Source organism: Rhodamnia argentea, chromosome 7 (assembly GCF_020921035.1).
Source record: "Rhodamnia argentea isolate NSW1041297 chromosome 7, ASM2092103v1, whole genome shotgun sequence".
In the NCBI taxonomy this organism is placed as follows: domain Eukaryota; kingdom Viridiplantae; phylum Streptophyta; class Magnoliopsida; order Myrtales; family Myrtaceae; genus Rhodamnia; species Rhodamnia argentea.
In genome coordinates this window covers 24,044,559-24,056,859 of record NC_063156.1, presented here as the reverse complement: position 1 = coordinate 24,056,859, position 12,301 = coordinate 24,044,559, and the positions used below count along the sequence as shown (strand labels likewise).

At 41.1% G+C, this 12,301-nt stretch overlaps 1 protein-coding gene across 1 annotated transcript; it reads right to left on the bottom strand.

Annotated features, from left to right (window-relative positions):
- Nucleotides 1-8,643, bottom strand: LOC115734688 (protein argonaute 1-like). Its single transcript, XM_030665582.2, has 22 exons — nt 8,488-8,643; nt 6,661-7,333; nt 6,361-6,569; nt 6,131-6,280; nt 5,817-5,950; nt 5,570-5,679; nt 5,372-5,478; nt 5,108-5,246; nt 4,902-5,018; nt 3,609-3,716; nt 3,448-3,519; nt 2,688-2,810; nt 2,428-2,593; nt 2,083-2,342; nt 1,834-1,976; nt 1,603-1,665; nt 1,463-1,526; nt 1,163-1,298; nt 1,004-1,077; nt 816-910; nt 603-634; nt 1-501 (listed from the first exon to the last, which is right to left on the bottom strand). The coding sequence occupies exons 2-22, from the start codon at nt 7,318-7,320 to the stop codon at nt 275-277; spliced, it is 3,189 nt and encodes a 1,062-aa protein (XP_030521442.1). The 5' UTR covers nt 7,321-7,333; nt 8,488-8,643; the 3' UTR covers nt 1-274.
- Nucleotides 8,644-12,301: the final 3,658 nt, after the last annotated feature.

Sequence of the window (12,301 nt, the reverse complement as noted above, 5' to 3'; positions counted from 1 at the left end):
TCTCATCCTCAACATTACCTGCGTAACCATTGAGCTTTCTCCGAGATACTGTCTTGCTATATAAGCTATAAAATGCGCAAAGCACACATTAAAGACCAACTTAGCATCCAACAAATTCAAATATCACGGAGGTCAGAAGATTTTGTCCGGATAGTGTGGCATGAGCATGAACCACCTACATCTTATATTTCCCTGAAAAGAGTGCGAAATTTGGGAAGCAGACGTAAAAAGCAAACTCAACAGTTACGCGAGAGACAGACCCACCAAACCAAACTTAGCAGTAAAACATAACCCTCTTGACGTTCTCTTTGAGGGCAGGCAGCGGTCTGACAGCAGCACTGGCTCCTGGCACGCGAGTGCTCCGTGAACCAGCAGCACCCATACCAGGACCCCCACGTCCTGTGGCGAATCCACTAGTCACAGAACCGCTGTCCGACGTCTCTGGTTCCATGTAGAAGCGAGCACGGAATGCAGCAAGATGAGCATAATACGCAGGAGGCACTGCAGGATCAAGAGATTCATCAATTCCAGTTCAAAACTATATTCCTATTTAATGTGTGTGGGGGCAGAGAGAGAGAGAGAGAGAAAGAGAGAGGACTCACCAATAGAGACAGATCGAGTACACCTTGCATAACTGCAAGTTAAGAAGAGTAAATCAGCTCTGATTAGTAGTCACTAGTACAGTTACTGATAAAAAGAAAAATCTTATCTTCTGACATAAGAACAGTTGGCAAACAGAAAGCACAATGATTTGAATAATCCCAAATGTAGATGGGGCTTAAAATTCACTAACGCGACAGAGATAAAATACTAACGTGTAGCAAAGGTTATTAGTCAGAGACTGAAGTCCATCAGCAGTAAATTTGTTCTCATCCCAGAGGACATGATAATGCGCTGGACGGCTGGTACCCTACCAATATCCATCCAAGTGTAAGTGCATCTTCTAAATTGAGGACCATAAATGAAACACATAAATGTAGTTTATCTATGGCACGTGGAATACCTGAATACCCGCATGGCTGCACAGATAGAAGTCAAACTCTGTGGGATGGCAGATCTTGGAGTCCACGACAGTGCCTGCTCATAATTTGCAAATTGTATATTCAACAAACGAAATAATGCCAACAAACAAAGCTAGTTCAGAGGTAAGCCAAAACCTTACCAGGCAATATATTCCCACTCCTATCAACTGAACCGCGGTCACGGTGATTACTAGCAAACAATCTTGTGTGGTGTCGCTTCTGAACGACAACAAATGTCACAGGAGGCTGATAATTTGGTTCCAGGGAATTACACGCCTGGAATTACAAGCAATATGTTATGATATCAGAGAAGTGCTACTTCGTGAACTATTTGGAGTCCACAGAACGAACATATGAGTTGCTATTGACTAAAACATTTAGAGTACGAAGTAGTTGTTGCACTGCAAGTAAGGAACTTTTACTCGAGAAGGGGTTACTACCTTGCGGATAGCATCAAGCTCATAAAGCAAGACCTGATAAAATTGTCCTTCGCTTACCCCATCCCTACATGTAAACCGGACAAAAAGTTGAAACACCATACCAACTGCCAACTGTTGAGTTAAGACAGGACGAAATAAACCTGTAGAAAATGATGCGCTGAGGTTTCTGTCCCGTCGCTCTGCGGAAAGATATAAGCAGTTCCCTGGGAAAAATAACAGACAGTTTGATCATCCAAATGACAATACTGACAGAAATTGACAGGTTCTGCAGGGTTGGGAAATTGGTAACCTTTACTGCTTACATACAGGCCCAACTAGTATCAGATGCACATAAAATATGAGAGAGAGAGAGAGAGAGAGAGGCAGCATACTTTATCATGCCACCAGTCACAGTCCCTCTAACTGGATCCTGCCAGGTCTTATACAAATCTTGAATCAGCTCTTGTCGATGGGCTTGAGCACATACCAAACCAGCATATTTGGTCACTTCAGGCCAATCTTGAGAAGCTACAACCTAAAAATCGAAAGAGGAGAGACCGAAAGTTATAATAGGTAACACGAACTCAGATTAAAATAAAACAAATTAACCAAACACGTGATCAGATGAAAAAAATACGTACAGCAGCGATGGATGGACTAGAATCCTCTCCGGGATGAGGATGAGTGACATCAGCACCGAAGATAATTGTAGGCCGATCACTGACTAAAGGAATTCGCCTAGACAGTGCATCAACAAGAACCGTGTTCCTCCCTCCAACCTTCACATTGATCTTGAGGGCAACATTTGCCAGGTACTGTTTACTTTTCTTAAATACATGTTTCGTCAAACAACACTGAGAAACAAGCCCAAGATCAGTTTCACATATTCGCTTTAAATCCCCTGCAGGAAAAATGAATATAAGATATTATGAGTGAAGATCAATTTGAGAATTCGAGGAAGACTGATGTCATTGAGTATCTCCTACCATAAAGTGATCCATTGTTATCAGGAAGAATGACAATAAGGAGGTCAATATCTTTGCCCTTGGGCTGGATTCTTGTCATGGCCTCATGGTATCGAGTTTTCAGAATCCTCTCAACTTGATCTGGACGGCCGCTTACTGGCGGAAGAATAGGTTCAGGATTGAAGGCCTTAACAAACCATTAAAAGGTGAGACAAATCACCAAAAAATTGAAGTCAACAAAGTCCTATCAACAAATTATAAAATAACACAATCAATCATACCATGCCAGAAATGTAGCACATATGAGCAAGCTCGTTACAGAAATCACGTGCCACAGTATCTTGAACGTTCCTCGAAAAATTGATGCAGAACCAATTGTTCACTGTGCCTCCATTAACCATTTTCTGCAAATTAAGGTTGATGCAATCAAATGCCTGAAGAGGCGACATTTTAAGGGATGCAAGGGAATGCAATAGCATTGAAAATGTCGTAGAAACGGGACAAGGTACACAAAATAATGTCCAGGCAGAAATATTTATGAGGTATTATCCACCAAACTACAACACACTGAACTTATTCCCTCACCGATGTAGCACAAATGAATGGACATGTGAGAAAGTGACGACAGAGAGAGAGAGAGAGAGAGTCTTTTTCAAAGGAAGGGAGTCATTTCACACAAGCAAATGCAGGCAAATATGAGCGTAAATTAAAGGAGCAGCCATATCTAAAACTCTCCAATCAAGATCGCAGCACCTCCACCCCAAGATATACAAGCTGATCAAAAAGCTAAAACAACCATTTCCTACAAAAAAGCCAAAAAGTCTGAGCTGCAAACAAAATAACACAAAAGCAAGACCACATCCTAGGTCGCTGAATCCCTTATTCCAAAGCTTCATAAATCCCACAAAGATTAATAACACATGAATATATTGATTGTTAAGAGACCCTGAGGCACTAAAAAACCTTTCAAGCACAACCCAGCTTCAGGAAGTAAAAGTACATGGCACTTAAATTGGGTCTCTAGTCCAACTGACAACTTACCTTATTCATCATATTCCAGCACCCAACCTCAGGCAGGCAATCCTTTATTCTGCCCGAATCGTGATACTTGAGCTGCATAGAGGAGTAGCAATCATAAATAAGAGTGATTTCCTAAACTATTGCAGATGTTAAGGACAACAACCAGGTGCACGACAATTTACCCAAGGTGCGGGGAGAATGCGTGCTTCCACTTGAGCAAGCTTCTCACTAATTTTAATCCCAAACTCCTTAGCATAAGGGTCCTCGTGGTACGCATTATGATGAACAGTCTGGATGATCGAAACAAATGGAAAATTATCACCACCAGGCAGCACTACCAATATTAATCTGACTTGATATGTGTAAGCATATCAAATTAGTAGATAAAGTATTTAATATTGACAATATAGTGCAAAAACCTCCGTCGACAGTACCAGTGTATGACTCCTGGTCTAATATTAATCTGATTTATCAACACCAGGCAGTGTTACTTGATATGTGCAAGTACACCAGATTAGTAGATAATCTATCAAAATTTTGACAATGCAGTGTATGAACCTTCCATGACAGTACCAGTTTATGACTCCTGGTTTAAAGTCACGCCATAGTCACACCAAAAGGATAAAATCGATAAAAACAGGGTAGGAAAACCAAAGAAATGTAGATTATGAAAAGCACAGGGGCTGGCAAAAGGTATGGCCCTAGATCTGTAAAAGCAATCAATATTTCAATTAGCATCCAGGAAACATCATTTTCCATTCAATAAAAAAATGAAGGGCAAGTAGAAACAGAAATTGAAGGGTAAAAACAAGGCAACAAGTTTTCGAGGACAATAACTGAGCAGATTCAATCAGCTTTGTGCAATAGAGACCTCAAGGCTCAAACCAAATAAATAAAAAAGGGACTCCCCTTGTTACAAGCATAAGCCTGCAAGTTGCAGCAGAACGAACAACTTTCTCAATGTAACTACACATTAAGTCCACGCGAAAATTTATCACTTTCGGTATAGCTATCATTGAGACTGCTAGTGAAAAATTCTCTGCTGTTTGATATTCCAGGATTAAGGCATGGTTATTTATTGAGACTTTTAGTAAAAAGTTTTCTCTACTTGTTTGATTCCAGGAGTATGGTGATGGAATTGATTGCACAACATAAGATACATTAGTTTGATCAAATTTCATGTGTCATTTCATTTTTCTTTCGAGTTTTCTCTTCAGCCACACGTATCAATTAATACATACAGCAAAATCATATCCACACTTTACCAAGGGAACAAAGAAAAGTTACTGAATCCTAATTTTCATAACTTTCTGTATCAACAGGACAGAAACTGAAAGTGCACAGCAATCAGAACACAAAATTGAAATCACAAAATGTGAAAGAAGCAGATGAAGAAACGCAAACAGAAATATTTCTATTATTTCACTAAACATCATGTGAAAAAAACAATTGACATGTTTCTTCAAATTTCTCACCTGCATGATGTCTAGCTCTCTTTCCTGAGGGCGCTGACAAGTCACCTTAAGCAAGGCCGTAATCTGCCTCTCATTCAGCCTTTTAGAGTACCTCTGACCCTCCACAATCTTGCATACCTGAACTTAGAAACAGTAAGATCAGATATGACGGACAACAAAGTGACAAAAAAATAATCAACAATATAAGTTAAAAGTAGAGCAAAGACCTCCATTGGCAAGTAATTTGGTCTATTCTGATTTCCCACTTGTAAACAAGGCCATTGGGTGTGTTGGATAGCAAAACCATAAGTCTCATAAAAGTACTCGACCACAGATTTCATAGTGCCTCTATCATCAACAGGAAAACTAAAACCAGAAAACATTGAGAGTAGTCAATATTGTCTTGTCTTCCAAAAGACATACAACAACTATGAACAACCAGATAGGCTCCAACGAAAGGGAAGTTAGCCAGACTATTAAAAAGTACTTACTTCAGCTCCCGTGTCGCCTGAGATGTCAAACCTGAGATCCGGTACTTCCTCCGCATATTACCACGGTGGGTGACTTCAACTTTCACTCCTCTGAGGGCCTTCTTTATCTGCTCAGGGTGAAAAATTAAAATAACATAACAAACTAAAAGACACTAAAGCATGCAATTATCAAGATAAAAAAACTGAAGAATGCCCAACCTTCACACGATCAGCATCAGATAATGGTCTGGAGGATACATCGCGAGTCAGCAACTGAGTCACAAAGTCGATGACTGGCAAGGGCTCAATAAATGCAGTGGAGGACATATCTGCAAGACAGAAAAACAAAGTTAACAGAACAGAACAATAGAAATTACCAGACAATGAGTGTTTCAAGCTAAAAGAAAGATTCAATCTTAAGGACGAAAAAAGACGAAAGAATAAGCAATGTAGCAGTTGTACTCACCAATATTCAAAGACAGGCCCATCTGAGTTGGTCGAATACTCTGATAGAAACCTCTCCAACTTTCAAGTCCCTCACCAAGCGGCTGCCTTCTCCCAAGATCAGGAGAATAAAATGATCGAGCCACTGGACAATACCTGGAGTAGATTTTGACGCAACATGATTGTGTGCATGAAGGCAATATTGCATATAAAGAACGTCATTTTTTTTATACCTATCTAATATTAGGCAATTCAGACACACACAAAAGAAAAACAAAGATAAAAAAAATATCATTCAGAACTGCCCTTTTTTAGCATCAGCAAACATATTCATACCTACTAGTGGGCAATTCACGCAAAACAATGTCTAGAACTTGAAGAGCTTCCTGAGGTGCATCAGCTTGCCTTCCTTGTAAGAACAAACCTAGATGATGTAAGTCAGCACGAGCAGCCAACTTGATAACTACTTTAAATTCTCTCTCCCTCCTGTATGAAGACTGAGACAGTTAGAAACATATACAAAGATGCAGTTGGAATGCTAATTAAACATTGAGTAGAATGACAACCTTGGCCCACCCGGCCCTTCATCATCATCAATAAGAGTGATTTTAAATTCCTTTGACAGAAAAGGCAGAGGCCCTGCAGTATAAAGTGATTTGCGACCATCATAAGCTGGAAGTCGCTTCCCCAGATGAGATTCTCTGTACAAATCCACTAGCTTCTTCATGACTTGGCGATTGACTATTCGTGATGCGACTTCAGGTGTTATGGAAACCTAGTTATCATTAAGAAATCAAATGATGTATGTAAAGGAATGCAAGCGTCCTAAGCCAATGCATCCAGATAGTGCATGAGGAGCAACTCACATCATACTGGTGCAAATCTTTGTCTGGTAACTCGGCAAAAAAGTGGTTGGCCTTGACAACACACCTTGTACCATAGCTACCTTTGCCAGGACGAAGAGGGAACGTCATTGATTTACTTGACGGTGGTGCATGTTGTGTAGCACCCTCTTGCTGGATGGAAAGCTGCTGAATTTGCTCTGCAATTTCTGATGGTTCAGGTGGCTGTGATGATGAACTGGGCTCCATCTGCTGAGGAGTCACCCCGGCTTGATATGGAGCCTGGGTAGCTTGGTGCAGCTCGGGAACTGGAAATCTGGATGGGCCACCAGGAGGTCCGCCTTCACTGCTACCTCCCATGCTGCGACTGCTGCCATACCCACCCCGGCCACCATGTTGAGGAGGCCCACCCCTTCCTCTACCTTGATATTCAGGAGGGCCACCATACTGCTGCTGCTGTGGCGGCGGCGGCATCCCACGACCACGTCCTCCGCCATAACCTCCATGACCTCCTCTCTGACCCTGGGGACCCCAACCTCGACCACCCGGATATCCCCCTCCTTGTTGAGGTGGAGCACTTCTTTCAGGTGGGCGTTGAGAACCACGGCCACTACCCCCACCTTGCTCTTGGGTCTCAGAGCTCTCACCTCCACTTGAACCTTCAGATCTCTTCTTCCTCACCATTGTGACTCGAGATCTAAAAAAACAATTCCCATGAGCAAGTTATAAATTTGGAGTCACCAACACCAATTTAGGTCAACCAAAAAACCTAGAATGATACTGCCATGTTTATTTGCAGAGCATTAGCAATAATTCAATTAGACTAATAAAACTTGAGAATTCCTACAGTTTCAGAAAAAACATCAATATCATCTGTGGTAGACAGGAACAAGTTTTAGTATTATTTCAGGACTCCCTACGATGCCCATAGAATCTGCTTTAATATCGATCATACAAATTACAAAGAAAATGGACAAAACCTTACTATGCCTAAATTTGTAAAACAAGACTTCACAAAACCACTTAAAGCAATTTACCCCGTCATCACCCCCCCCGGGGAAGGAATTAAACACCAAGCAACCACATTAACAAAAGAGATGGACTAAAATCGGCAGAAATATATCAATAACAGCGTGATGAAAGCATGGACAGGCTTGCCATGATACTGAATAGTTAAGGAGACACAGAACATGCAACCTACAGAATAATCATAATGTTAATTGCTAGAGAGGTAAATGCGTCAAGCATTTCGATGACTGTCTGCAACTCGGAAACAGAAATGAACCCTACCATGTTCGGATTTCAATAACAAATATAGACAGCAAACCAAAAGCTAAGCTGCAGAAATCCGTCCCTTAGAAATGATTGACGACAAAGAAATCAGAAGGCCAGTGAGCAGTCAAAACTCAGTATCAAAAGTGAACGAAAAACTAAACCCTAAGAGAAAAGCTCTTCACCTACGGTATCTATCTACTTAAGGCACTAGCGCTCCCAGCGAAGATCGACAGACCAAAAGCACCGCACAAAAACAAACCGATCACCGAAAACAACATCCACAACCTAAAACACAAATCCAGCGTCCGAGATCTACCGAGCTCAAAGCGAAACACGACCAAGCTAAAGCCGAAAAGGCGACACTAAAAACTTCACAAAACCGAACAGATCAGCACAACCAGCCACGGAGAAACCGCCACAGTCACTCCCGGCCGAGACCGAAGCGCGCCAGATCCATTTGCAGAGCGGGACGGAGAAAAACAAACGGCGACGGCCACAAAAGAAAGGCCACGCAAAAAATAAAAAAAAAAGCCGAAAAACCGAAAAAGCCCTAGAAATGCAAAGCAGCGGCGGTACCTCGAAATCGGCGGACGGGAAGCCGCACTCTGGCGACAATCGGCGCGAGACGACGAGGAGGGGGAGGAGGAGGAAGGTAAAAGTGTTGAGTGAGCTGTACCGGCACCACCGTTCTCTCGGAGAGTGAGAGAGAGAAGCAAAGACAAGCAGAATCGTGTCTAGGTAATATCTACAAGAATGCCACCCGAGGGCAGCTTATAAAGCAGAGGTTGGTGCTTGAAAATGACAACTTTGTCCCTACTCTCACCCTACAGTCCTCTTCAGTCTCTCCCCCCTCCCCAAGCTTCCCCCTCGCTCACATCGATAGAATAATATTTTCTGTTTAGCATAAGCCCCCTTCTTTAATATTAAAGTTGTTTGGATTCACTCAATAAAAAAATAAATCTTTGAAATATACAAATCGAAGAATAATATATATATCTACTTACGTAAGGAAATAACATGGATTTCTACATACAAAACTGAAAAACATATCTCGAGGTCGTTCAAATAATATATCCACCACGATATGATATCACGAAACTTTTTTCTATCTCGATATTGATTGAAATATATAAATGTATTATATTCCGATTTGTAATAAGTTAAATTGAGGATTTCAGGTTATCGTGATTAACCTTCGAATTATAGTATATTATTCATGACACCATTCTTTATTCTTTTTCTCTTCTTCTTTTTTTTTTTTTCCTATCGCGAGCATAATCTTGCCCCCAGAGGCGATCGGTAGCGACAATGAAATGAAAGTGTATTATTCGTCGTGCATTTTAAGAAACGACATTTCACATTAAACGATGGATATGTTTTATCCGTAACGGATGTTTGGATCATCGTACATGTAGATTTCTTACCATTTCGAGCTTTGCGAGATAGGTAGGTATATTATTATTAACATTACTTGAAATAACATGAAGGTACCGGTGAACTACAAATTATATATCGTGTGAAAAAGAGGAACAACATTTTTGCTCGTGTTTAAGCAAGAGCTGTGTAGGTTGCATAGGATCAAGGCCCGTGCAAGGGGTAAAAGAACAAAAGGGTAGACAAATCGAAAAAAAAAAATCCTAATTATTAAATAACGAAAATAAATTGCCGGTGAAAATACACAATGCGCATAAGAAATATTGTTGTAATTACGGGCTAATGGACCAATAAAAGTTAGCAAAACGAGACGTGTCTATTCGGTTCACATGTCTCTTTAATCCATGTATCTCTGCAGTTCATGCATTTCACGCATCTCTTTAGTACACGACCTTCCAAACTCTGTAAATTGAAATGAAACTATTCTCCGTTAAGAAAAAAGAAGAAGAACATGTAATACGTCTCTTCTCTTCCAAACTCTATAAATTACCGGCTCGAGGAAACGTTCGATTAAGTCCCGTTTGCATAATGCTACTCCAAAAAATTTTGAGATATTGTATCTCGGGAGGCACGGTTCGTAAATCTGCAAAGCACCATTGGCAAGAATTAATTCCTTGAGGAGGTTCTGTAATTTGTACCTTACCTCATGTCTCGTTCTATCACATTTTATAGCGACTTTGCAAATCCATATTCGATCTGCAGTTTAATCATCTTTACTTATTAAGAAATTCATTGGTCTTTATTATATTTGTCATCGCTTTCTCCGAATTATTATGCCAGTTCAAGTTTATTGGTTACAATAAACGATATCATATAACGTATTCAACAAACGTATAGTGATGAGTGGAACGATACAAAGTACTTCAAGATTCGAAACCTTTTTTGGGGAGGTTGCCGTTCGATAAAAAAAAAAAGGATCTAATTTCTAAAATTTAAAATTTACGGGAGAGATTATTTAACGGTTATTGACTTGCGTATTTACCCATGAATTCTATATTCGCAAAATAAAGCAAGACGTTTTTCTAGAAGATTCTGGACTTGGAGGCGAAGTTTGATCGGGCAGGCAGCAGCGAGCTGTGCATTGGGCTCGGTCAAATCGGACCGTTGGTGGGAGGGACGAGGCTTTAAACGAGAGCGGTCCGATGGGTGGCGCTTTTGGTACAGATGGATAACTGTCCAATCAATTCACTGTTTTTTTCGGCCCAAAAAAAAAAGCAGAATCTTCTTTTTTTTTGGTCGGTTTATTTTTTTTTTAATTTATCATTATGACCATTTCCCTTAACTTTTCCTTTTTCCTTTTTCCGCTACCGGTGAAAATTGGCCACGCGTGTTAATAAATGCGAACCCAACGCGCCACTTCACGGCCCGGACCCGTTCGTACGACCATCGCTCGGTCCTCCCAAAAAAAAAAAAAAAAAAAAAGGGGGAGAGGAGCTAATGCTCCGGCCAGTTTCGGCTGTCCAATTAGCTCGGGAGCCGATCTCGGCGATCGACCGGACATTCGGGGTTGCTCTTGATTCGGCTCGAGCGTCCCGCGAAGCGAAATTCTTTAGAGCATCGAAATCGGATAACGAACTCGTGTTTTATAACTGGATGTAAACATTACCCGATCATACGAGACAAAAAAAACAGAGTTAGCCATATGGTCGAAACCATTCGGAAGAGGCGTGGACCTCGATCAGAGAGAAGCCGATACGAAACCTAAAGGGGCTCGCGGAGCCATCGATTCGCACATTTCCACGTAAAAACGACACCTCCGCGGCCCTTTTCAAGGAGTTAAACACACGGGGTCACGTGTTTGCAACCTTACTAACTTTGGTCGATGACATGAACTCCCCCGCGTTTATTAAATCGCTAGTCTGGCAAAGCACGACATGTTCGGAGCAGGTCCCAATCAAGAAGACAAAAACGGAATGACTGAACCTTTCCGCCCCGCGTGACTTAACTTCCAATGGAGAGCTGCTTCAAAGCGAGGGCCAGCGCAGATAAAGGACGAATCCGTGACTGGAATCGTGATGCAACGGCCACTTTTCAACGCATTTGACGATACTTGCACCCCCTCACAAGTTTACGCGATGTTGTGAATGGAGGAATACACGGGAAGTTGTCCGGTTTAGGGAATATGTTTCTTGTTGGTGTCCGAATTTGGCACGAAACCCCTCTTCCGGGATACGCTAGGCTAGGTGGTAATTCGAGTGTAATTCGAGGGCGCTTTTGTTTCGTGAAAAATTCGGAATTTTCGAAAAGTACCTCGTGGATAGATGATTAGTTATATCGATTAGAGAAATTGGCCAATACGAAACGAATGGGCTCGTGGAGCCATCGGTTTGGACTGCTGCGCGTAAAAGTAAAACCACGCCTCCGTGTACCTCTTCCGAGGCATTAAAACATGGGTCACATGTTGCTACTTACTGACTTTGGTCAATGACATGAACTCACGCGTCATTAAAATCCTTAATTTTACAAGCACGACATTTTTTGGAGCAGGTCAAATCAACGACAAAAATCAAAAGACTGAACCTCCGCGCCTCACATGACTTGGATCCGTTTGTTTCGCGGAAAATGTGATATTTTCGAAAAAAGTTTTCCGAAATGTCATTTTCCAGTGTTTGGCCAAGACTTAAAAATGAATTGCAAAACAATTTCCGTCGTTTGGCAAGGAATTGATTTTCCTAAAAAATATTAAATAATTTTTTATTTTATTTTAATTTATTTTTTTAATGCAAAATTTAATTTTTAATTACTTTCTTTATTTTTTTTTTCTTCTTTTTTCTTCTTTATTTTTAATTATTCGCTAGTCGGTTGCCAGCCGGAGGTGAGGCCGGAGATTGGTCAAGCCCGATTCGGCGAGGCCGAGCCTCACTTGTGGCCAATCGCCCGGTTGACGAAGAAATTAAAGAAGAAAGAAGAGAACAAATTAAAGAAAGCAATTAAAAATCATTTTTATTTGAAAAAT

Excerpts from the sequence above, each read along its gene's own strand:
- LOC115734688 (XM_030665582.2), bottom strand. The coding sequence starts at position 7,320 with ATGGTGAGGAAGAAGAGATCTGAAGGTTCAAGTGGAGGTGAGAGCTCT. Across the intron at positions 5,479-5,569 it reads CTGATGCTGATCGTGTGAAG|ATAAAGAAGGCCCTCAGAGG; the intron begins GTTGGGCATTCT and ends CACCCTGAGCAG. Across the intron at positions 1,666-1,833 it reads GTGACTGGTGGCATGATAAA|GGAACTGCTTATATCTTTCC; the intron begins GTATGCTGCCTC and ends TATTTTTCCCAG.